General features: G+C 42.9%; 4 protein-coding genes across 5 annotated transcripts in view; 3 read left to right on the top strand and 1 right to left on the bottom strand.

Annotated features, from left to right (window-relative positions):
• Positions 1 to 20479, bottom strand: part of LOC144635195 (uncharacterized) — a 23676-nt gene extending 3197 nt beyond the window's left edge. The window contains exon 1 of the mRNA XM_078494278.1: positions 19195 to 20479. Within this exon, the coding sequence (XP_078350404.1) occupies positions 20036 to 20479 (444 nt within the window). The 3' untranslated portion in view covers positions 19195 to 20035. The remainder of the gene's footprint in view (positions 1 to 19194) is intronic.
• LOC144635090 (uncharacterized) lies at positions 10879 to 13808 on the top strand. Of its 2 annotated transcripts, none has more exons than XM_078494178.1 (3): positions 10879 to 12276; positions 12672 to 12730; positions 13072 to 13808. In XM_078494178.1, exons 2-3 carry the CDS (start codon positions 12715 to 12717, stop codon positions 13806 to 13808), a joined length of 753 nt encoding a protein of 250 aa, XP_078350304.1. In that variant the 5' UTR covers positions 10879 to 12276; positions 12672 to 12714. The 2 variants fall into 2 exon arrangements, with proteins under 2 accessions (XP_078350304.1, XP_078350300.1); XM_078494174.1 differs by having other exon boundaries at positions 10879 to 12284.
• On the top strand, positions 14562 to 17488 carry LOC144635065 (uncharacterized). Its single transcript, XM_078494139.1, has 3 exons — positions 14562 to 14652; positions 14885 to 14940; positions 16040 to 17488. The coding sequence occupies exons 2-3, from the start codon at positions 14919 to 14921 to the stop codon at positions 16774 to 16776; spliced, it is 759 nt and encodes a 252-aa protein (XP_078350265.1). The 5' UTR covers positions 14562 to 14652; positions 14885 to 14918; the 3' UTR covers positions 16777 to 17488.
• On the top strand, positions 17749 to 26200 carry LOC144635073 (uncharacterized). Its single transcript, XM_078494151.1, has 3 exons — positions 17749 to 17923; positions 18274 to 18324; positions 25212 to 26200. The coding sequence occupies exons 2-3, from the start codon at positions 18309 to 18311 to the stop codon at positions 25949 to 25951; spliced, it is 756 nt and encodes a 251-aa protein (XP_078350277.1). The 5' UTR covers positions 17749 to 17923; positions 18274 to 18308; the 3' UTR covers positions 25952 to 26200.

Raw genomic sequence — 26200 nt, 5'->3', positions numbered from 1 at the left:
GGCGCCTGGGGACGAGGCAGCTTTTACCAGCAGTATCTTGGTTTGTCTTGGGCGACTGAGGAATATATATTTTTCCCTTCACGCGAGATTTTTTCGAGTCATCGAAAATAGAACGAACGACTTTGTCACGAACGACTTTGTCACACAACGATTTTGTCACACAGTTAGACTACATATATTATTTGGTTCAAAATTATTTTTATCCGATTCAGAATAACTTCAGATTTGAATTCGACGTCAGTCTTGACTTGACTGAGAAAAAAGGAGCATAGCATTACGGTCGGTGTATGTCTCGGAATCCCAGATATGCGGGAAACAATTTTATCAGTGAACTTGAGACGTTATGCAAATTCAAGCTGTCGCGATTGGTATCTGTTATTTCGGCGGCCGCTTGTCCGTTCGCTATTGCAGGCGACGTGCCAATTCCTGTGGAGTCCTGGGACTAGTAGAGTCGTCACGTGACAAGAAGGCCGTTTACGATCGAGTTAGTTGAGTTCTTGCATGTGTGTGTTGTAACTCGGAGTTTACACACTGTTTTCTGTATTAAATACACCACATTTTTGGCGACGAGGAACGTGATCGAATACCACGACCAGGTAGACTAGAGTGAAGCGAAGTCTACACGGAAAATGCCTACATTTGGGAAATTAGACGAATACAACGAAACGGAAGATTGGCGCCATTACACTGAGCGTGTTAACCACTTTTTTGAAGCAAACGAGATAACCGATCCGGACAAAAAAAGATCCATTTTCCTGGTTAGCGTTGGAGCCAAAACCTACAAGCTTATACGAAGTCTGGTCGCTCCGGAAGACCCGAAGACCAAAACCTATGAGGATTTAGCGAAACTCGCCCAGGAACATGTCATGCCAAAGCCTTCCGCTATTGTACAACGATTCAAGTTTAACACTCGCACTCAACAACCAGGTGAGACAATTGCCATGTTTTTAGCTGAGTTGAGGCACCTGACCGAACACTGTGAATTTGGGGCAACATTAGATGAAATGCTACGTGATCGGCTTGTGTGTGGTGTTCACGACATCAGAATACAGCGTCGTTTACTAGCCGAACCGAAATTAACCCTGAAGCGAGCGCTCGATCTGGCTCTCGCCATTGAGGCCGCGGATAAGGATGCCTCGGAGATACAAAAGGGGGACCCTCAGGAAGGGGATACTTCGCTCAACAAAGTCGATTTTAAAGTGGAAAAGGGTGGCGAAGTTAATTGTTATCGCTGTGGCGGTAATCACTACCCCAAAAGCTGTCATTTTAAGGATGCGAAATGTTATGCTTGTGGAAAGTTGGGTCACCTATCTCGAGTGTGCCAGAACAAAAAGAAAGGAAGTACCACCTGCTACTACTAATAAGAAGTCAGACACCCCACAGGATACCCATCTCCTAGAGGGGGGAGAGGAGGCAATGGGGAGAGAACAGGGTGTGGGTGCATATTCTTTGTTTACCCTTGGCGGTAAACGACCTTTGCCATACAAAGTACAGCTGAGTGTTGGTGGGCAAGCACTAGAAATGGAAGTTGACACAGGGGCTTCATTGTCAGTGATAAGTGAAGGCACCTACAAACACCTTGTCTCACAAAACGGGGCACGCCACTGGAGAAATCAGGAATTGTCCTTCGTACATATACTGGGGAAGAGGTCAAGCCCGAAGGGGTGTGTACAGTTGATGTACATTATGAAGGGGGCGAATACTCCTTGCCATTGTTAGTTGTAAGTGGAGAAGGCCCAGCTCTGTTGGGGAGGAATTGGCTGGAAGAAATTAAGCTAAATTGGCCAAGGATTAAGCAACTTACTTCGCATGACAAGCGACTTGGAGAGATTTTGCAGAAACATGCACAGCTATTTGGGGAGGGTCTGGGGACCCTACAGGGGACAAAGGCCAAGATCCATGTGGACCCCACAGCCACCCCCATTTTCCATAAAGCCAGACCAGTGCCATATACTCTCAGGGAGAAAATTTAGCAAGACCTGGAAAGACTTGAGAAGGCAGGAACCATTGAACCCGTTCAATATTCCGAGTGGGCCACACCCATTGTCCCAGTTATGAAAACTGATGGCACGGTAAGAGTCTGTGGAGATTACAAGCTTACCGTCAATAAGGTCTCGAAATTGAATGGCTACCCTATCCCCAAGCTCGATGATCTATACACAAAGTTGGCTGGGGGTCAAACGTTTACTGAGTTAGACTTGAGCCATGCTTATGAGCAGATGCTTGTGGATGAGAACTCAAGGGAGTTTTTGACAATTAACACCCATAAAGGCCTTTTTAGATATAACCGCCTTCCATATGGGGTCTCTTCAGCGCCCGGCATCTTCCAGAGAACCATGGAAGGTTTGCTGCAAGGAATACCTTCGACAGGAGTCTTGCTAGATAATATCCTCATCACAGGTCCCAGCATGGAAGAGCACCTAGACAACATCGAGAAAGTTTTGGGACGCCTTTCTGATGCCGGCTTGCGGCTCAAAGCTGAAAAGTGCCAATTTATGAAGCCCGTTTTGGAGTGCCTGGGGCACCGCATTGACGCAGAAGGGTTCCATCCAGTTGAAGCAAAGGTGAAGGCCATCAAGGAGGTCCCAACCCCAACCAATCCCTCTGAGCTGAAGTCCTTTCTAGGGATGCTTAACTTCTTTGGCAAGTTCATGCCCGACCTATCGTCCACCCTGGAGCCACTGCACGAGCTTCTGAGGAAAGATATTTGTCGGAAATGGGGTACAGAGCAACAAGAGGCGTTTGATAAGGCCAAGAATCGACTTCAATCATCAGATGTACTCGTGCATTATGATCCTGAGAAAGAGTTGGTGGTATCTTGTGATGCTTCACCCTATGGTATTGGGGCAGTGCTGGCCCATGTTATGAAAGATGGCTCAGAGAAACCAGTTGCATATGCCTCACGAACACTCTCCACAGCAGAGAGGAACTATGGCCACCTAGATAAAGAGGCACTAGCTGTAGTTTTTGCCCTGAAGAAGTTCCATCAATTTCTTTTTGGACGTCATTTCAAGGTCTACACAGATCACAAACCACTTTTGGGGCTGCTTAACCCTGAACGAGCCACACCTCTAATGGCCTCAAGTAGGATGCAGCGATGGGCATTGACTTTGCTTGCGTATGAGTATGAGCTTATTTATCGCCCTGGTAAATAGAATGGAAACGCAGACGCCCTCAGTCGTCTACCCCTTCCAGTGGCTCCAGAGACCACGCCCATCCCAGGGGACATTGTACACCTTCTAGAGACCATCAACCCCAGCCCAGTGAATGCCGCTTAAGTGAAGTTGTGGACAGCCCGTGATCCAGTACTTTCTCAAGTTCTGCAGTTCGTCCTTCACGGATGGCCCATGGCAGTCGAAGAAGAAGCCCTGAAGCCTTATTTTGCTAGAAGAGAGAAATTGAGTGTACATGCTGGCTGCCTACTTTGGGGATCCCGGGTCGTGATACCCCCACAGGGGAGAGAGGAAGTGTTGAACATACTACATGAGTCCCACCCCGGTATTGTTAGAATGAAAAGCCTAGCTAGGAGCTATGTGTGGTGGCCGAAAATGGACTCACGTTTGGAGGAAAAGGTGAAAAGCTGTGTTACCTGCCAAAGCCACCAAAAGAAGCCACCCAGTTCACCGTTGCACCCTTGGGAATGGCCAGGCCGCCCTTGGTCTCGAGTACATGTAGATTATGCCGGTCCTTTTATAGGCAAGATGTTTCTCCTAATTATTGATGCGCATTCTAAATGGATGGATATCCATTGTGTGAATTCTGCCACTTCCAGCGCAACCATTGAAAAGCTGAGGACAACCTTCACTTCACACGGCCTACCAGAGATTGTAGTGTCAGACAATGGGTCCAATTTTGTTAGCAGCGAGTTCAAGTCATTTCTACAGAAAAATGGCATCAAGCACATTACCTCTGCTCCTTATCACCCATCATCAAATGGCCTCGTAGAACGAGCGGTGCAGACGTTTAAGCAAGGGATGAAGAAGCAAGGTGATGGTACTGTCGAGACCAAGTTAGCTCGGTTCCTATTAAGTTATCGTATTACCCCCCAAAGCACCACGGGTGAGTCTCCTGCTCAGTTACGCTGGGGACGAAGTCTGAGGTCACATCTCGATCTGCTGCGACCAGATGTAGCGCCAAGGGTACATGCAGCACAGTCAAGACAGAAGATACAGCATGATCAGCATAGCCGAATGCGTCAAGTGGAAGTCGGCGATTCAGTGAATGTTCGAAACTACTCCAGAGGCCCCAAGTGGATTCCAGGAACTATCATCCAGGAAACTGGTCCTTTGTCTGCGAGAATTGAGTTGGAAGATGGAACTGTGGTTCGAAGACACCACGATCAACTAGTTGCTCGACCCACAGAAAGTTTCAACCCTGGTGTCACATTACCAATTACTAGCTCATTGCAGCAGGAAGGTGTGGATCCAGAGATAATCGTACCTGATGTAAATGACCCCGAGGTTTCCCATGGAGACAGAGAACCACCCAGTGCAACAATGGTTCGGGACTCGGGGCCAACTACCCCTGTCAGGCGATACCCAGCGAGGAATAGAAACCCCCCGCAGCGGTTTTACTAATGGACTCATTCCCTCCCCCGTGAACAGTTTTAAGTTTTATGGCAGAGGCGTTAATTTTTTTTTTCTCGTTGACGTTTGTTTTCTTGCTTGTTTAAGAACTTGGGGGGGGGGGAGGAATGTGGAGTCCTGGAACTAGTAGAGTCGTCACGTGACAAGAAGGCCGTGTACGATCGAGTTAGTTGAGTTCTTGCCATGTGTGTGTTGTAACTCGGAGTTTACACACTGTTTTCTGTATTAAATACACCACAGTTCCCCTGATTTTTGTGTCGGGAAGATGGAACCTCTGCTTCAGTTGTGTATATATTAGTCCAGATACGAATGTGTAAGGAAAATTACTGGATGCCAAGGAATATTTCTTCTTTGAAAAGCAACTGCTGCTAACCAACAGCAGGAATAAACTCTCGCAGTCGGCAGTAAAAAAATCCAATCTTGCTGTTCTTGTGCCTCTGGTAGATCATTTTCACCAGCAATTAAAACCAAAAGATATAAAGAAAAATATAAACTTGACTCGAACGTGACTCGTGACTCGAACTTGACTCGGGCTCGAACTTGACTCGTGCTACGAACAAACTCACCTTGTGATGGGTTGTCGAGTCCTACGAGTGGACAAAATCATTGTCTACTGGATAAACGGAATTGTCAAATGGAGAAATGCATCTCATTAAGGACATTTTTGTTGTTAAGCAAGGGACCTGCCATGGGTTGTCGAGTCGTACGAGTGGACAACATAACTGTCGACTGGACAAACGTTGTTAAAGACTTAAACACAATGTTTCATAATGTATGGTTCTCTGTAGGTTCTAAATAGAAAGCCCTGCCGAGTGCGTGACAGTTGGTGGCAAACGTCAACATGTAATGACGTCAATCGTCACATTTTACTTCCCCTAGTTCTTAGAAACACGGAAAATTTACCTCAGGCTGCGACAAGCAGTACTTGACATTGCTGCATCACTGAGTAATATAAACCTGAAAAGAAACACGATTTCGTAGCTTCCGGACGAATTTTGATTCGTTGATTTGATGCATTGACGTCATTTCCGGCGTACTTATAACTTCCTCATTGTCGGTCTCAGACGCATTTTCACTTCAGTCGGTTTTCATTTCTAGGCAAGCAGACTGATTCTACCGGCACTCTCCTACAAACTATTCCCGTTCTTGAATAAGGAGAATATATTCAAGGTAACGGATTTATATTTATATATTTTGCTGGATTCGTACTAAGTTCGTGATACGTGTTAAGCAAATTTTTTAGTTTACAATTGTTTCAAATGATACATCAATAACTGACAGAAATTTTCCTTTCTGTGTGAATTTTTCCCTCGAGATATTAATCCACCTCACCAAGAAGTGAACTTCGACAGTAGAAGTGCTTCGCATAAGACAAAACCATGCAGTAATGATAGACTTGTTCAGTAAACTACTTACTATGCATAACTTGTTATTGATAAATAAAGTGCCTTTCTTTCTGTTCCTAGCGACGATGCTATGCATCCTTTTTCATGGGGGTTATAACCTTCATGTTGGCAATGGTGATGCTGATAATAATGGTAATGGGGGGGGGGGGGTGGTGGTGGTGGTGGCGATGCTTGTGGTAATAAAGGTCATGGCCATGATCATGGTTATCATCATAGTTATTGGCAATGTCATGGTGATGATAATGGTCATGGTGTTAGTCAGGTAAAAGTAAGAACAACTGTTATGATGACAGTCATGGCAATTCCTATGGTAATTCCTGTAATAACACAAGGATCAACACGGGTAAACGAACAAGTGTTTACTTTCAAATCTACGTTGCAACTGACAACGAACTAAGATAACAGCATACTAAATAGCTAAGTAGCGTCTCAAGGGAATGCATATACATGCACATATTATAACACCCTCCCTTTTATAAATGAAAAAAGAAAGAAAAACAAAACACGCTTTGCTCTAAACAACTAACAAACGTACGAGCTGACAAATACAATATATGAATTTAGCACGCATTCTAGAGATAAGTACTCGAGCCTAAAGTTCACGCGTTAGAAATCTCTAGAACAGTCTTTGGCAAAAAACAGTTTATGGCTTTGTAAGCACATAGTCATCTAAGTGCCTTGGTGGCCGTCGTTGGCGCTCGGATCGCCTTAGCACACTGGCTTGGGAGACTCTGCAACAGTCGGGGAACCTTCCGGCTGAATCGGAGACGCATTGCCTGAACTTGACGCAGGCGGAGCAGCTTCTACGGGAACGGCATTCTGCGACCTATCCGACTGTGGCTCCGGGGAAGCAGGTAACTCAACAGGCAGATCATCTGAAAGTGGCGGTGATGGCTCGTTTATCTTCCGTAAGTGAACACGGTCGCGACGAACAGTGCTGTGCGGCGTCTCTACCTCATACGATCTCTCGCCCAGCCGATTTCGGACCACTCCTTTTGACCACTCCCGTTTGCCCAGGTGGAAAGGTCTCAGCCTCACGGTTTCTCCTCTTTTCAAAGGCTCCAGATCGACAGCCCCTATGTTGTAATACCTGGCCTGTCGCTGCTTGCGCTGTTCGAGCTTGGCCTTGCATTGCTCATTATCTGGGACAGCCTGTGGTGCAAACAAACTGGCCGTCATCGGTAGCAGACTCCTAGTCCTTCTGTTGAAAAGGCGCTGTGTAGGACTCACTTGGACACCGGCAGGTGAGGTGTTGCGATGATGAAGCAAAGCAAGAAAAGCATCCGTTCCACCCACTTTACACTTTCTAAGAATCTTCTTAGCCTCTTTTACTGCACTCTCTGCTTTACCGCTACCCTGACTGTGGTATGGGCTGCTCGTGAGATGTTCAAAGTCCCATTCCTTCGCGAACCTGAGAAAATCACGCGACGTAAATTTTGAGCCGTTATCATTCACCAGCTGCTCAGGAATGCCGTGCCGCGCAAAATGAGCCTTTAACTTCCTGATAACAGAGATCGACGATGGAGACCTCAAATGATCCAACTCAAAGAAATCGCTGTAGTAATCCGAGGTTACTAAGTAAACTTTCCCTTCGAGCTCAAATAAATCGGCTGCAACTCGTTGCCAGGGACGGTTTGGTGTCTCAGGGGACATCATTGTTTCCTTGGGTTGACCGCGCTCATACTCCCGACATGCCTCGCAAGTTGACACATAGTTCTTTATATCAGCCGTCATCCCAGGCCAATACAAACACTCGCGCGCTCTGTTTAAACAGCCATTGACCCCAAGATGTGAGCTGTGAATTCGCTTCAATAACTCGCTTCTAGAAGCTCGCGGAACCACAACTCGTTCTCCCCTAAAGATGAGGCCATCTTGGATAGACATTTCATCACGCATGTTGAAGTAAGGGGAGATAACTCTGGGCACCTCACTCTTTTGCTCTGGCCAGCCTTTCTGAATAACACCCTTCAATACTTGAAGAGATTCGTCCGCTTCAGTGTCTCGCTGAATCTGCAGGAGCCTTTCTTCCGACACCGGGAAATACTTGATCATATTGATGGTTTCAAACTCTTGCTCGTCATGCTCACCGGCTGGAAGGAATGCTCTTGAAAGGGTGTCGGCCAAGAACATCTTGTTGCCCTTCTCATACTTCACCTCCAAGTCGTACTTCTGAAGGTGAATGATCATGCCTTGCAAACGTTTTGGGGCACGATGCAAAGGCTTCTTAAGAATCGATTCCAATGGTTTGTGATCACTGAAAACCACAGTTTTTCTACCAAAGGTGTAGTCGTTAAACTTCTCCACAGCGTACACAATCGCAAGCATTTCCTTCTCAATTTGTGCGTAACGAGACTCTGTTTCCGTTAACGCTCTGCTCGCATAGGCAATGGGATGACCGCCTTGCATTAGGGCTGCGCCAAGACCAGCCAAACTGCTGTCACATTGCACCTCTAGCGGCTCGTCTGGCTTGCAGTAGGATAGCACAGGGGCAGATGCAATGAGTTTCTTGACTTCACACCAAGCCCGTTCTTGCGTGTCGGACCAGCACCATTCTACATCCTTATGTGTTAGGTCACGCAGCGGCTTCATCACGTCATGCAGACAAATTTGGTAGGAAACGGCTGAGGTAATTGGCCATACCATTCAGACGCGACACATCGTCTGGCTTCTCAGGCCGTGGCATTTCAGTAATCGCCTTAACTTTCTGAGGATCTGGCTTCAGGCCTTCTGCTGTCAAAAGATGCCCATGGAAGGGAACTTCTTTGCACTTGTAATCCAACTTCGCGCGGTTGAGTTTTATTCCCTTCACCTGACACCTCTTCATGAAACTCTGCAGGTTGCTGTCATGATCAGCATCATCCGTTCCATAAATAAGTACATCATCAGCAATGCACTTCACACCTGGCAGGCCCAGCAATTCTTGGTGTAAATGTTTCTGAAATATCTCGCTCGATACACACAGACCAAACGGCAAACGAAGCCAGCGGTACCTCCCACGAGGAGTGGCAAAAGTTGTTAACCGGCTGGACTCATCGTCAAGCTCCAATTGCCAAAAAGCGGACGCGAGATCAACTTTGGTGAACACACGAGCACCTGCCAAATCGGGCAGCATGTCGTCGATCACGGGAATCTGGTATCTTTCTCTCTTGAGGGCTGCATTCAGCGGCTTACGATCGATGCAGACCCGTAAATCACCGGACTTCTTGACAGCGACGACAAACTGGCTGACCCATTCAGTTGGCTCATCGACAGGGGCGATGACCTTCAGGTCCTGCAACCTTTGAAGCTCCACCTTGAACTTCTCCCGGACGAAGACAGGCACTTTTCTGGCAGGCAGAATTACTGGTTGACAAGCTGTGTCTACTTGTAGATGAACCTTGCCAGGAAGCTTTCCAAGACCATTGTCAAACACATCTGCATATTTGACTACCAGATCATCTTCCAAATTCTCCACAACACTAACAAAGTTTTCCTTGTGCACTGTCAGTAAACCCATTTTCTCAGTAGCATTTAAGCCCAGAAGTGGAGTTAGATTTTCCTTAACGACCAAGAACCTCACTTTGTACTTTGTATTGTTCCGAGGATTCACAACTAGCAGAGCACACGTCCCCATCGGCTTGACCCTGGTGCCATTCCACATAACAAGGGATTGGGAACAAGGAGCGAGATCCACACCTCCAACATGTTTGTATGGCAAAATGTTAGCACTAGCTCCACAGTCAACTTGAAATTTAACGGGTTTCTGCTGGACAAGCATTTCAGCAAACACGACTTTATCCTTCATAGCTTGAACCCTCACAACACTTATCTCTTCCAAGTCTTCATCGCTATCAATAGCGTAAACCGCGGGATCCTTGCACGCTTTAGCAAAATGATTCTTCTTCTTGCAACGCTTGCACATCTTGCCCCAGGCAGGACACTTCTTTCTTTCTGGAGCATGATCGTAGCCACAAAACTTGCACGAAATTTTCTTTCCCGACCGTCCATCCGGCGTCGGAACTGAAGGCTTCTTATTCTTTGACTTGAACTGATGAATGTTGTCTACTGGTTCCGAAAGAGATTTCATCTGCAACTCCGTAACTTCTTCGCTGCGACATATGTCAATACACCGATTCAGGGTAAGATCTCTTACTCTCAGCAGCTTCTTTGTAGTTTGCTCGTTTTTGATTCCAAGCACAATTCGATCGCGGATCAGACTGTCCCGCAAACAATCACAAAAATTACACGTCTTGGCCAACGTCTTCAACTCGGAGACAAAACTATCCACCGACTCGGTTGGGATCTTGTCCCGCTTGTTAAAGCAGTACCTTTCATAGATCTCATTGACCTCTCCAATACAGTGCTTCTCTACTTTTCCCATCACCACGCGCCAATCATTCCGGTTCTCGGTTTCAGCGTAAGTGAACGTTTTGATAAGCTTCAAAGCATCATTGCCAATCGTGTGTTTGAACATCGCTAGCTGGTATTCTGGGTTCTCTCGATCCAACCTAGAAATAATGAAATAGTTGTTGTACTTTTCCTTCCAAAGTTTCCAGTTTTCGGCGATTTCTCCACTGTGTTTTAAACAAAGAGGTTGAGGTGGTGAAACCTGATGAAACATCGGCGCTTGTGAGGTTTGCGGCTGAGCCGCGGCAGTTTCAACGGCGCTTGAAGCGGATTCTGCTTCACCTCCTGGCATCGTAGACGGTTTAAAACGTTGTCAACGATGAATAGAGTTACACACACGCTGCTACCATGTAATAACACAAGGATCAACACGGGTAAACGAACAAGTGTTTACTTTCAAATCTACGTTGCAACTGACAACGAACTAAGATAACAGCATACTAAATAGCCAAGTAGCGTCTCAAGGGAATGCATATACATGCACATATTATAACAATTCCCACAGTTATATTCGTGGCCCGATGGTCTAGGGCATGGTCATGATGATGGTCGCGGTGATAGTAATGGCAATTGCCATGATGATGGTGGTGATGCCAATGGTGTTTCGCACAGTGACAGTCTCGGTCATGGCCATGATAATAGTCATGGGTTTAGTCAGGTAACAATAGTCATGACCAATGTTACAATGATTGACATGGTGATTGCAATGGTAATTCCCACAGTTATATTCGTGGCCGGATGGTCAAGGACATGGTCATGACGATGGTCGCGGTGATAGTAATGGCAATTGCCATGATGATGGTCGTGGTGATGCCAATGGTGTTTCGCACAGTGATAGTCATGGTGATGGCCGTGATAATGTTCATGACGAAATGCCCAAGGTGATGACTTTGGTGATAGCCACGGTGATGGCCATTGTTGTGATGGTGATGGTTATAGTCACGGTAATGGTGACGCTGGTAGTCTTGAGGATAGTCTTGGTAATACTCATAATACAATACAATACAATACAATGCAATTTTAATGTCCATACGTGGGACGAGGTCTCCCTCAATGTCCGAGCCAGAGGCTCATGTATAAAACGTAGCACTTACGTAGTACACACAGGGTACTGCACTCACTCTGCAGTACCCTGGCCAGGGCACTGTGTTGTGTTCTAGGGGAAGGGTTTTTACTCTCCTTGCTCCTCTTAAATCAGTCACAGTGATAGCCACTGTTGGCATGGTGACGGTGTTAGTCATGATCATGGCCAGCAAATGCATATGGTGATGGTAATAATGGTGATAGGTGATAACGGTGATCGTGTTGGTTAAAATTATGATAAAGGTGAAGGGGAGATGGTGGTGATGATGATGACGATTCGCAATGACAATGGTGCTTATTTCTATGATGGCAGTAGTGATAACGGTAATGGCAAGGTTGATGTTTATGATAGTGGTGATCCTAATTATGATGATGATGATGATGATGATGATGATGATGATGATGACGACGACAATGACCAAAGGTTGTACCACGGGTTTTCTTCTCTACAACGAGATATCGTCCACAAACGGTGTTTAAATAATAGTTGTTCCTGTGTCGTGTATTTATCAGCATTTAATCGTTTGGAATTTAATTTGTAACGCGTGTAAATTGGCACGAACGATGAAAGTGATTTACAAACAGGAGTCGAAGCTGTCGTACTCACGGTTATCAGACATATTTGCGGTTTCCGGTATAACTTTTGCCGTTTACTGACGTCATTTCCTGTCGTCCGACATTTATAACTTCCTCATTTCTTGCACTAGACACAAGCATACATCTGAAAGCATACATCTCTGTATTCTTGCACAAATCTATCTAGCTGACCAAGGATATTTTACAGGTTGCGGGCGACAAACACACTGGCGCAAAAGGTAAACAGGTAAGATGATCAAGTTTTGTAGTTAATGCTTTGCTCAACAGCGCCAAAATTCATCTTGGGGGAATAATTGGATCCTCATGATCAGTCTCGCTAGAAAACGCTCTTGGAAACAGTGCTTCGTCTTATTGCCATGTATAGAATGTGATCTGTGTACTTATGTGTACCTGGGAGAGACGACTACATTTAATTTCCACGAGAGAAGACAAATGCAGTTAACTTCTGTTATGATTCATTTTTCGGTCCAGCGCCGCCATTTTCCGTTTTGATTATTATATACTTAAATACATATTGATCAATATCATAACAAACGGTTTAACGCGAACAGCATCCTCGCCCCAAAATAAAAAATATATATATATACACTAAAACTTAATCATTCTTTTTCAGTTGACCATCTGCCATATTTCTGTGATATCACAAAACTGGTGCGATGAGTCGTGTGCAAGGTCGGTCAATATTCAAAGTTTCAAATGCAAATGAAGTCCTTTTTGTGACAAGTTTGATACGCAGACATAACGCAAGTAAACATATTGGTCACGAACACTCGCAGTGCATGTAAATGAAAGCAAATATAGGCATTTAGTCATTCATTTTCTGCAGTTTTTCGAATACACATGTGCCACACACCCCGCTAGCACAGTCTCGCTACGAGGCAAAGAACAATGTTATACTTCTCTATCAGTTTTCCTCAGTCGTTGACCATCCTTACACAATTCTCTTATTCTTGGTATCTTCTCTTGGCTGGCAAGAATTATATGTATCTTACACGTTTTTTTTCCTATTTCAGTTCTCAAGCGATTCCCAAAAACGGCGAGGAAAATCCGCTTTAACTTCAATTTTCTTCCGCAAGAAATCTCACAGAGAGAAGGTTCCTTCAGCCAAGACTTGTTCGAAAATCAAACAAGCGTGAAGATTCGCAATGCTGCCAAAGAATCCAAGTTCATCCAAGGGATGGCTGAAGGAACGCTGGACCCAGACAACTATGGCGGTTACATGGTGCAAGATGCTGCCTACTGCTTCAATGCAGTTGGTGCATTTGATAATGCTGCTCAGCAGATGCAACTGCAAGGAAAACCTGAATTTTCTTTGCTTTACAGAGTCCAATGTGAGAGTTACAAGAACTACAACCAGGAATTTGTCAAGTCTTGGCGACTGAAGAATACTGACAGCGTGGTAATGGGACCTGCAGCCCAAATGTACGTGAGCTATGAGGCAGCCTTGAGCCGTCAAGATCCTAGAAATCTATCCATAGCCATGTTACCATGTACCTTGCTTTGGCCTTGGATTGCTGGTGAGTTCATTGATTCAGTCGACAAGAAGAACCCGTATTATGGCTGGTTTGAAGACAACAAGCCTGACCCAGACGACAAAAGCCGGCTGGAGAAGTTTGTTGACTACTTCTTCACTCCAGAGGATAAAGAGAAGTCCCTTCTCATTTTCCACGAAGGATTGGTTAATGAGCTGAATTTCTTTCGTGATGCTTGCGATGAAACTCTGTATTACTACTCGTTTTTCAACATGTAATATATTTATCTCTCTGAAACGCACTACTCTTTGAGATGGTGTATGGTACAGTGACATCTGTTCATTCAGAAGTATATATTACTTTCTAGATCACTTGCTAACAATGTGAATTTTAATTCTTCACTTAGTATATACTTTCCCCTAATTACTTCAAACTCATTTATTTATATCTCTTCTTTTCTTCATCGACATCATTTTGAGCGCAAGCTTTCACTAGGTACCAACAATGGCATTTTTTAGATTCCATATAAAAACCCAAAGAGATCACTTGTTGGAATAGGTGCTAATTATTAAGTGCATATAAAATATGTTGCATTGAACTATACATCTCTTAGTCGAACCTGTAGATTCCGGTTCTTACAAGATCCAGCCCCAACAAAAAATACTTCCTGCATTTCATCGTTTGTTTTCTTTGATCCTGCCTGTCTTAAGAACTGTTTCCAAAAACCACTTGAAAAAACAACATTTGGCTATAAATTGATTTGCTGCCAATACAAGTACCGCCTATAAATTAAAGGATTAAAAGCAGAAAATAAAACGGTATTAGATGTTTACTTACAGCGAAAGAGAGACTGAGGAATAGCATTTAAAGTCGTGGAAAGTACAGCCATTTTGCAGTTCTCACTCAAAGTTAACCTAAAACTGCTTCAGCTATTGCGTGACTGGTGGATGCTAAATCAAGTGATGTGACGCCAGTTGTTATGTTATGGCTTGCCCGTGCAGTTTTGTGAACTAACAAAAGAATATTGATTTCAGCTTTCTGCTGTGTCGTCAAAAAATATCAGCGTGAAGAGACGCAAATTGTTAGCGCTCGTGCAACGAAAACTTCTCAGAGGATTACAAGGTAATTTGGAACTACATTTTAGCATTTTTCACAGGCGTGCTTCACTGCACGGTATTGGCGAGTAAAATGTTTCTTATTTACACTTCCTAACCCAGCCTTAGCTGTACAGGTATATAAAACATAACTTGAGATGTGAATCGGAGTAACATAAGTTAACAAATTTTGTCATCATGAATAAAAACAAACTCATGAATTTATACGTCTTAAATGCTATTAATACTTCCATTTTCAGTTTGTTTCTTCCCTGATATTGCAAAACTGCTGTGATGAATCGTGCGGGGCTACAAGGTTAGTACCTATATCAAACAATAAAATTTCGTCCACAGCGAACAGTGTCGAACAACCGATCATGAAGTTCATGATAGGCAATAGTTTACGAGTCCAAACGCAGACTTGACCCATTTGTTTTGTTTTTTCATTGTCGAATTCTGACAACATTATTCTGAATAAAACACCGTTGTCGTACTTTTCTGAGTTGTTTACCACCAACAGCTTGCATGGCTGAATCACGTGAAGCTTTTTTCATCTGAACTCTAAACAGAGTAAAATTTTTCCCGGGGTATTTAAATACTTTAGATAGGGACATGAAGAAGTGTAAAAGTCAAATGCTGTACCAATTTTTATAAATGCCCAGTGAATTTAATTATAAGATGATGGACTATAGCAATAGCACTAGCATAAGGATCGTTACTGACGGATTTTTTTTTTAAAAAACAAAAAAGAAAAAAAAAAAAAAGAATTGTTTAAAAAAAGCAAAAAGGAGAAAAGAAAATGCAAAAACGTTCAGCTCATACAAAGACCAGTTATGTCACGAACTAATTTCTTGGCTCCATGCCTCTTTTATAGTTTCAGTTTGTTTATTTGATGACGTTTGCTAAATCAACTGAACGTACGTGCTCTGCATACAAAACCCACTTTGGACATGATTATTCAATGCGGTTTTGCGGTTGTTCAACCTTTTTTCTCCATGTCCAAACATGACATGGCAATTACCTAGTGCTTCAGTTTCCCAAATATAAAAAATAAGCGATATTTTTAGATCAATTTTCGAGCACGTGATCGCATCCAAGGACGCGCGGGAAATCTAAATTATCTACATGGTGTATCAACCAATAAAAGAGGGTCCTGAAGGGGGAAATAAGATCCCCGTTTCCCAGCCCAAATTTTGCTCAAATCCCATTTCCAGGCCTCTTGTTTTTCCGTTATTTCAAAGTCCAGTCCAAGTTCTATTGGTTATTTGTTTGTGATTGCCAGTATCAGTGACCTAAATCCCATTAACTCAGTGAACATTTGTCCAAATACCAGTTTCCATTTTACCCCTTCAGGCCCCTTATCTAAGTCTTCAATAAGGATATGCCATGGACATGACAGACTTTTTGATTTTCAGTTGTGAAACGATACCCCAAAACCCCAAGGAAGATCAGATTTAACTTCAACTTCCTTCCTGAAGAACGTTTGAAGAAAGAAGGTACATTCAGCCATACATTGTTCAACAATGAGACAAGTGTGAGGATTCGCAATGCTGCCAAACAATCCAAGTTTATCCAAGGGATGGCTACAGGAACTCTCGACCCAGACGACTATGGAGGCTACATGGTGCAAGATGCTGCCTACTGCTTCAATGCAGTGGACGCATTTGACTATGCTGCTCAACAGATGCAACTACAAGGAAAACCTGAATTTTCTTTGCTGTACAGGGTGCATTCTGAGAGCTACAAGAACTACAACCAGGAGTTTGTAAAATCCTGGCGACTAAAGAGTACTGACAGCGTGGTAATGGGGCCTGCAGCCGGAATGTACGTGGGCTATGAGTCTGCCTTGAGCCGTCAAGACGCCAAGTTCCTATGTATAGCCATGTTACCGTGTACCATGCTTTGGCCTTGGATTGCTGGTGAGCTCATTGATTCAGTTGACAAGAAGAACCCGTATTATGGCTGGTTTGAAGACAACAAGCCTGACCCAAACGACAATAGCCGGCTAGAGAAGTTTGTTGACTACTTCTTCACTCCAGAGGATAAAGAGAAGTCCCTTCTTATTTTCCACGAAGGATTGGTTAATGAGCTGAATTTCTTTCGGGATGCGTGCGATGAAACTCTGTATTACTACTCGTATTTCAATGTGTAACTGCATAAATATTTTTTGTTTCAATGTGAGATCAGCCATGATCAGTCTTTGGAGTCTGAGAATTATTGTGCATTGATCCAGATCTTGCTGGTAATTTTTAAGCTGTTAAGCGGATTTTTTGTTATGCCGGTTTTGAACCCAAACAAGGCAAGGACGTTTTTTTTGCGCCATTGTTTAAGGTTAAGGTAATGCAATTTAAATGTCCTGCATTTCAGTGTAATCGTGTTATCTAGCTCATGATTTTCTATAGTTCAAAATTAAGTGGAATCGGCTTTGGGTAAGAAGTACTGAATAAAATAGTGCTCGCTATTCGTGGCGGAAGGCAAGGAAAGTTTGCGTTATGTCACAGTTGTTACATGAATCTTACAAAGAGGAAATTGAATTTTGATTGGTTCTGAGTATTAACGCTTTGCGTTATGGGTGACATATATGCACGCTCCAACTGTTTCTTCTTTTAAACGATATATAATATGTTAACTGCTAGTGAACATTAAGGAAAGTTAATTAGCCTGTGTCAGTTTCGGAGTAATTTTTTTTGTTTTGCTGTGAGCCAACTACTTATTAAAGCAGTAATAACGCAATTGTTGTAATAAGAGATCATATTTCGTGTCCAAAATAAAACTGATATGCATGTTCTTTTTTTATGTTACCTTTTAGGTGTATTTAACTAATATGCAAGCATTTTTTATATTAAATAGTATTCACTTGGATATGACTCTTTAAATGAGTAATCTGTTTCTACTTCGAAAGAGCCCAAAGTTTGTGGCCGGGGTCTTCTCAGCCTTGTTATCCAATTCCGGGGACGTATACTTTTAATATGAGTGTTATCTACCTTTAAACTTGACAACAACGTTGTCAGCTCGAGTCTGTGCTAAAATAGGCTGTGCTAAATATTTCTGAAGAACACAAAAAGACAAAATCCAGACGATTATACATGTGATTATAAACGCCCTGTTGCGTGACCGACGGTCATTTATCAAATGGAGTGACGTCAGTCAGGTTCGACTTCTATTGTTCTTAGCAACACGGAATATTCACTTCAGACAGCGCTCGCGACCTGAAGTTTCCATCCTTGCTGCCTCACAAAATTATATCAGCCTGAAAAGCAGGTACATTTCAGAGAAAAGCGGACAGATAACAATCCAAAGTAAGTAAACGAACTATATTCTGATAGATTTAATTTATGCAGTGTTTATGCAGCTTTAATTTACTGCACGATATCCATGGTACTTAATGATCGTCGTATAAAAGATGCACTGGCGGCATTCTTAACATTTAGATGCTGTATGTATCGAATCATACTTACACCTGCAAAGTTGAGCTTTAAGCTTTTATGTTTCTGTGATTAAACTGAATGAGACACAACTTAGGAACATACATTAGAACGTACATCAGTACGGAACAGGGCCCATCGCAGTAAAGTAAAGAGCATTGTGTAAATCGCGATTCCATAAAGGCATGAATTTTACCAATTAAATGATATTTGTTCTCTTTCAGTTGATTCCATCTGTGGTATAAACATAACTGTTGCGATGAGTCGTGTTAAAGGTAAGTGCCTATTCCGATCCATATATGCAAATTTCTTTTGCAAGTCACGATTGGTCCGGGCCGTGACAAACAACTGAAATCAGTGTAACACAAGAACGAAATCAGTGTATATCAGAAGTCTGCACGACGTAATCAAATTAGAAGCTTACTCCGATAATTTTGGAGCGGGGCGTCGGCCCATTCACCACTCTTTTTTTCTGAAATATTGGACTTCATGTAGAGCCACTAATAAAATTGTTGTTTCACCTGATAGAGAAGACCTGATAGACAAGCTTACTTCAACTGCCTTACTAAAATTTTACTGGTGCTATTTTGCAGTATATCTAGAAGTTGTAGCAAATGTGATACACTCTTTTTTTTTATAAGAATACAGTTTTTCCGACCCAGGCTGGATATTCTTATTTTTCTGCTGATTTTAGGCTGAAAATATTTCTTATGAACATTCTGTATCATGTTACATTGTGCTCGTGCTTCATCGCTTTTCGTTGCAGCCAGCAAGATCAAGATGTCGCGTCACATAACACTTGGCCGTTTGGCTTTAAACAAAGCATTCCTCACAGTGATGCTAAGAGGGAAATGAAAACACCTGATTTTGTTTCAACTAAAAATATATTTAATTGTATTGTATTTACAAATTTTCAACTCAAAATTTTATTCTTTTCAAAATCTCAGCCTCGGGTTTATTCTTAAGATATTCTTAAAAAATCGCAAATTTCAGCCTCGATATTCTTATAAACTAGATTCTTATAAAAAAAAAGAGTGTATAAGCTGTATTTTGCTCTCCTACTAAGGCAACGTGTTCAAAAAAGGGACAAAGAATCCTTTCTGCGGCTCCAATTGACTCTAAACTAATCCGAATTTATTACCCACCACATTGTTTAGTTGGTCTCTTGTCTGTCGTGCCAAACAATAGGGCTATAGAATAGTAAATCTGAGACTGGATATCTTGGACTAGACGTTCAGTGCCATCTCCCATAAAGGTATTGGTCGAACTTGCCACATGCCCAAGTGATGGCGAGCATCTCTTTCTCGATCTGCGCATATCGAGACTCTGTGTCCGTGAGGGCACGGGAAGCATAACAGGCAGGCTGACCATCTTGCAGGAGTACTGCTCCTAAGCCAGACTGGCTTGCGTCACATTGTACAGTGATGGGCTTGTTACGTCATAATAGCGGAAGACAGTTGCCTCTGTCAGAAACTTCTTGGTTGTTCCCATGGCAAGAGATTGCTGTTCTAACCACTGGAACTCCACATTCTTGTCTTCCAGACGTCTAAGTGGCTCTGTTATCTCCGATAGGTGGGGCATAAATTTCGCAAGATAGGTCACCATCCCCAGGAATCGCTTCAATGCAGTGACATCTTCAGGTTCAGGCATCTGCATTATTCTCGGGGTCAGGCATTAGCCCCTGAGAACTGAGGAGATGGCCCATGAATTTTACACTTTGCTGGTGCCATTTCACTTTCGCTCGATTCAACTTCAAGTTCAACAAACGGCATTTTTCGAGAAAAGCGCGCTCATTTCTTTCAAGTCGTCTGCAATCACTTGCACTCCTTCCATGTCTTCGACAAACTCATGCATTGTACGATGCTAGACTTCTGGTGCTAAGGAGATGCCGAATGGCATCCTCTTCCATCTGTAACGCCCAAACGGCGTGTTTAAAGTGGTCTTGTAGCCAGACTCACTGTCATGACATTTCTGCCAAAAGCCATTCTAGGCATCTACGACAGTGAACTTTTTTGCTTGTGAAACGCGGGTCGCGACTTCCTCCGCTGTTGGCATTTGGTATTGATCTCTGTTCAAATCGCGCAGGTCAAGACATATGCGCAGATTGTTGGGCTTGACAAGGACCGACATACTGGAAACCCACTCGGTTGGTTCAGTTACAGATGCAACCATCTCATCCAGTTTCTCCTTGATCTGGTTTCGTAAATCGACTGATACACGACGGGAAGGATGTACTACAGGTGGAACTGTGTCACCGGTGACGATGTGGTGTTCGCCTGGGAGGTTACCCAAGCCTTCAAAGACATATTTGTATTCCTCTAGAAGGTCGGCAATCCCTATTGTTACAGCTACGCTGGGGGTATCCTCGAGACCACTGGAGTTTGCTGGGCTATCACAGTCAATAATTGTGACGAGGCCAGTCCAATACATGTGATACAGTAAAAACCCGCGTGTAAGAACCTACTTTTCCAGAGTTTGGCAAAACAGGTTCTTGTATTATGGGGTACTTATTGACAGTTTAGGCTAAGTAGGTTCTTAACCAGGTTCTTAATTTCTACAGAGTAGACATTGTTGTTGATTATCAGAAAATAGTATAAAATCTGGTCTGTTCTTCATTATAAATATTTATTAATGTACCCATGTTGCCAAAAGTCCAACAACATACTGTATATACCCCGGTAACATGACCTTTCTGGCTTTTGGTAAAAAAATATATAAATTAAGTAGTTAAACTCTACATATAAGAACCTGTTGGAATTTATTTGGCTAAACAGGTTCTTATGTTTTGGGGTATTAAAAAAGCAAATTTCTGCCAGAAGGTTCTTAAGAGTGACTTTTACGAACGGCCGAGCAAGAATTTGATTTCCTGGCAGAAATTGGATAATCGATTTGTCTTCGTTTTTTGCTCATTATTAGCTTTAAGGTAGATAAGAAACCTGATGTAGTTTGTTTCCCCTAGAGGTCTTCTAATTTTGAGAAAACAAAGAAAATCGATTTCGGTGGTCGAAGTCACAAATTTCCTAACTTTTAAACCCGAAATTAGCTATTATGAACACTCCTCGCGTTCGCTTACAAAACCGCGCAGAGAAATTTTGTCACTACCTATCTACATAAAAACTCTTTTTCTTTCGCTAGAATATAATTTCAGGGCTTTATCGCAACTCTTCCAACTGAAAAAAATGAACTGACGAGGAATGCTTTTTACCATAACAAAAATTTGAATGAAATAGTAATTTTCAACGGCAGTATTTAGCATGTGGTATAACATTAAATTTTTTCAATTCTCGCTCAAACATGCATACAGATATTCTTATTAAACATACCTGAGAATTGGCTCGGGTTATTGGAAAGATTCTCACTTAGAGGGCATCAAACTTCGGCAAATTTTCACAGCATGACCGTAAACTGTGTAAATACTTCTAATTGCCAAACGCCACGATAATGAATGTTTTAACCCCAAATGCTCGTCTTTCCTTCTTCTTGCCGAATGTTCCATTGCAAAATTCCCTTTTCAACGAAAGAGTGAGATAAAAAAGCCAACCTGGGTCAATTAAGGTCCATTTTGATCGCAAAACCTCTTCGCCATTTTGCTACAAGATTAGATTTGTGACTTACGTGACATAATACACGTGACATGAAACACGATATTGTGACGTAATTGAGTCTGCGCAGTAAGAGCTCTGGGGTCGAGAATGTCACGGAGTTAAAATAACGCAAAACAATTCTCCAGCACCGACAACGCAGTTTGAGGAAGCAAATTGAGCGTTCTGGCGTTCTGTACACACTTTCGTCAAGAGAAAAGAACCACGATAAAGGACAATTGCTAAGGATGAAGATGCAAAAGGAATTTCGCGCTTAACAGTTGCTTTGTTGCATTTTGGAGCCAAGAAATGTTTAGCTGTAAGTTAGGCTATTTTGATCGATATCACAACATTTTGTGGGACTACGATGCATTGATAAATATGTTGCCTTCAACAACCCAAGCAAATTCTCAGGTATGTCTTAGATAAACATTTACATGTGTGTTTAAACGACAATTGAGGAAATTTGGAGTTATACCACATAATAAATAATTCCGTTGAAAACTGCCGTTTAATTCGACTTTCTAGTATCGTGAAAAGTATTCCCCACCTTTTTAATTATTTCAGTTCGAAGAGTTTTGCTTAAGCCCTGAAATTATATTTTAGCGAATGGAAAAGAGTTTCTCTGTTGATAGAAAGCATCCAAAGTTTTCAATGTGGCTTTGTTTGTGAACGCGACGAGAGTTAACGATAGCGAATTTCGGGTTGAAAATTGTGTCACTTTGAGGCTCCGATCACGAAAACTGACTTTGGTTTTTTTCTCGAAATTAGAAGACTTCTGGGGGGAACAAAATACATCAGGTTTCTTATCTACCTAAAAGCTATTAATGAGCAAAATAATGAAGGAATTTGATTTTTCAATTTTCTTCCAATGCAAGCGCGGTTTTTATTTAAAGTCCTTCTTAAATCCCTAGGTTCTTACACGCGGGTTTTTACTGTATATGATAACAGTGGGGCAAGGTCATCTCCTGTAGTGTTAAACTGCAACACACTTCTTTCCTATGGCGCCATGGAGGAAGCTCTGTCGTCCCTATTATCTTGTACCGTTCATTTGTGTAAGTTTTAATAAACTTGTGTGAGCACTGCTTGACTTGTGCCAAATCCACATCACCCGTGGCACGCAGATGATCGTCCAGCGACGGGAGGCTGCATGCCACGCCTGCGCACAGTTGGAATGTCACCTATCTTTGACTGCTTTGCATGCCGACTTCCATAGTAATTAAAGCACGCGATCCAATTCAAACTTTACTTATGCGAAAACCTTCTTCAGGTACTTCTTCTAAGTGTGTAACCATCGGGTTGGATGATCGGCACATTGACTGAAAGTGGTTGTTTTGTCCACACTTGTGGCAAGTTTGCCCTTTTGCAAGGCACTGGCGATTTCCATAGTGATATCCACAGAATCTACGATCTGGTCGCTGGATGGGTGGGTCACGTACAGCTGTACCCGTCGTGTGTTCTGAGGTGGCTCATTCTTTAGGCCATTTTTTGTTCTGTTCTAACTGCACCAACTGACTCCTCTGTTCCGCTGGCAATCACCTTGCTTTCTGGTCTGTTCGGCCGCTTTGCAAATGTCGATGGCTTTAGACAAGGTCAGGTCGTTTACTCGTTAAAGGCGTTCGCGTACTTTCTCATCTCGGGCTCTAAGGACCAAGCTACTGCGTAAATTGTTGTCGGGTATGATTTCGTCGTGAGCACAGTTCTTCGCAATCACACGCAGCTCGGTCACGTACGCACTTACGCCTAGCTCCTGTTTACGATAATTAAAATGGAAGAGTCCGTAAATCACTTGAGTGTGAGGTTCGCAATATTCGTCAATTTGGCTAAGACATCCGTAATACTGTTTTGGCTCCTCTTCACCCCAAGCAAACGTATCAAACGCTTTGACGGCATCCTCGCCGATGACTGAAAGCAAAGTTGACACTCGAATAAGATCGTCTTGCTGGTACATTCCAGCGGCATATACTAAAACCCGAAACAACGAAACGAAACCACCGAAACGAAACGACCGAAACCACCGAAACGAGCGAAACGAAACCGCCGAAACAACCGAAACGGCCGAAACGAGCGAAACGAAACGAAATCACCGAAACAAGCAAAACTTCAAGATTTTCGCCACTTACCGTACTATACACCCCGTTTAGCCTACTATACACTCTGATTAGCCTACTATAAACCCCGGTTAGCCTACTATACACTCCTGTTAGCCTACTACACACTCCGGTTAGCCTACTACACACTCCGGTTAGCCTACGTTTCACTTAGGTTAGCCTACTATGCACTCCGGTTAGCCTGTTTACGGTTAGCTCTCAATAATTGTAATGGGTTTTGCTTGTTTCGGTGATTTCGTCTCGTTTCGCTCGTTTCGGCCGTTTCGGTTGTTTCGGCGGTTTCGTTTCGGTCGTTTCGGTCGTTTCGGTCGTTTCGTTTCGGTGGTTTCGTTTCGTTGTTTCGGGTTTTAGTACATGCCCATTCCAGTATAGTTAGTAACTATGATTCCAGTCGCAATTCCGTACCTTTGCCATACTTTTTTCCAATGTTTCCAATTACTAGCCAGATTATCGTCTACGACAAGCGGTTTTGGTGGCGGCAGATACATTAGAGGTAATATCAACGGAGCAACGGCAGACAATCCTTCAGCGCCTTCTAAGGTATCTCGCCAAATCCAAGATGGCGGCCACGAAAAACAAACGTCCTTTTTTTTATTTCGGTAGACTGTTTACTCACCGGTGTGGCCACGAATTCTCATCATATCGTCCTGTTACGAAGCTAGAGAGTTGTGAAGGGAATTCATCACATCTCTGACTTGAAACAACAACTGAACTTTAATGCCGAGTTAGCATTTACGCTCCACAAAAAGTCATTACACGAGGCTCTGCTCGCCACGTGACTGCCCGAGAACATGATTATGGTCACGGTTGTCACGTCACAGAAACGCAACCAGTGATTTAGCAGTGTTCGCGTATTATTGAAAGGCGCAGTGATTGCGCTCGGAAATGTTCCGTAGCAATTGAGTCACGCGCAGCATTGCAACGCGACCACATCTGGTGAATTAATAGCGGGTTGTCCATTCCCCTCATTAGTGAATCAATCGTGGGTATTTCGTTACACACAACTGATTGCGTCTTGGCGTCAGTCCCACTTTTATATGTCTTTCCAGAGTGCACCATTTTGACCCTGGGGTTTTTTTCAGCTCACTGTGGTCTTGCTATTTTTAGGAATTGGTACCTGTTCCTGCGGTATTGCCCTCCTTTTTTGTGCTTTTTCGGCTATTATTTTAGACCAAAAGTCTTTCTTAAGCTGGTTATTCGGCTACAGATCAGACAATATACATAGCATACAGAAAGACATCACAACACATCACTTTCCTTACATAAATGATTGTTCGTTTTATGATCTAGCCTAAAAGAAAATTCTAACAGACCTTTGAGATTGTAGCTAAAACTGTGTGTAGATATTAGTTGTGGTTTTGATGGCAATCCTCTAAACGTTATTAAACATACACCAAATAAATTAAAGAAAAATTGTAGTTGTGGCAATTTTCGACGCATTTTTTTAATTGACTTTGTATTCCTTTTCAGAAAGTAAACGAAACCTCAAGAGTCCGAGGAAGATCAAATTTAACTTCAACTTCTCTCCGCAAGAAGACAATTTGCAAGGACGAAGCTCCTTCAGCCAAGACTTGTTCAACAATGAAACAAGTGTGAAGATCCGCAATGCTGCCAAAGAATCCAAGTTTATCCAAGGGATGGCTACAGGAACTCTCGACCCAGACGACTACGGCGGCTACATGGTACAAGATGCTGCCTACTGCTTCAATGCAGTGGAAGCATTTGACTATGCTGCTCAGCAGACGCAAGTACAAGGAAAACCTGAATTTTCTTTGCTGTACCGAGTCCAGTCTGAGAGCTACAAGAACTACAACCAGGAGTTTGTTAAAACCTGGCGACTCAAGAATACTGAAAGCGTGGTAATGGGACCTGCAGCAGAAATGTACGTGGGCTATGAGTCTGCTCTGAGTCGTCGAGATGCTAAGTTCCTATGTATAGCCATGTTACCATGTACCATGCTTTGGCCTTGGATTGCTGGTGAGCTAATTGATTCAGTTGACAAGAAGAACCCCTATTATGGCTGGCTTGAAGACAACAAGCCTGACCCAGACGACAAAAGCCGGCTGGAGAAGTTTGTTGACTACTTCTTCACTCCAGAGGATAAAGAAAAGTCTCTTCTCATTTTCCACGAAGGACTGGTTAATGAGCTGAATTTCTTTCGGGATGCTTGCGATGAAACTCTTTACTACTATTCTTTCTTTAATTTGTGAATATTTTTCTTTTGGTCAATTGCACTTCTTTGTTTAAAAACGGTGCAACTTACGTGTGGGAGCTGTGAAAGTAAACACGTTACGTTCATATCTTTGTAATTAAAATTGTTTTGTATTACACATTAAAATAGTGTGGGCACGCATAAAACACCATAGAAAGAAGTGATACATTATGAATACTCTCTAGAAAAATTAACTATACATTGTAATCAGTCTCTACAATGTGAGCTGTCAACTGCCAGACAAATA

The sequence above is a fragment of the Oculina patagonica genome, chromosome 1, assembly GCF_052425735.1.
Source record: "Oculina patagonica isolate OP01 chromosome 1, crgOcupat, whole genome shotgun sequence".
Taxonomy (NCBI): domain Eukaryota; kingdom Metazoa; phylum Cnidaria; class Anthozoa; order Scleractinia; family Oculinidae; genus Oculina; species Oculina patagonica.
Note: the sequence above shows the minus strand (reverse complement) of the source record. Positions and strands in the feature narration are given on the sequence as shown.

What these genes read in the sequence shown, in the direction of transcription:
- LOC144635065 (XM_078494139.1), top strand. Translation starts at nt 14,919, where the DNA reads ATGAATCGTGCGGGGCTACAAG. An exon ending in GAATCGTGCGGGGCTACAAG is followed by an intron (nt 14,941 to 16,039) that starts GTTAGTACCTAT and finishes TTTGATTTTCAG; the next exon opens with TTGTGAAACGATACCCCAAA.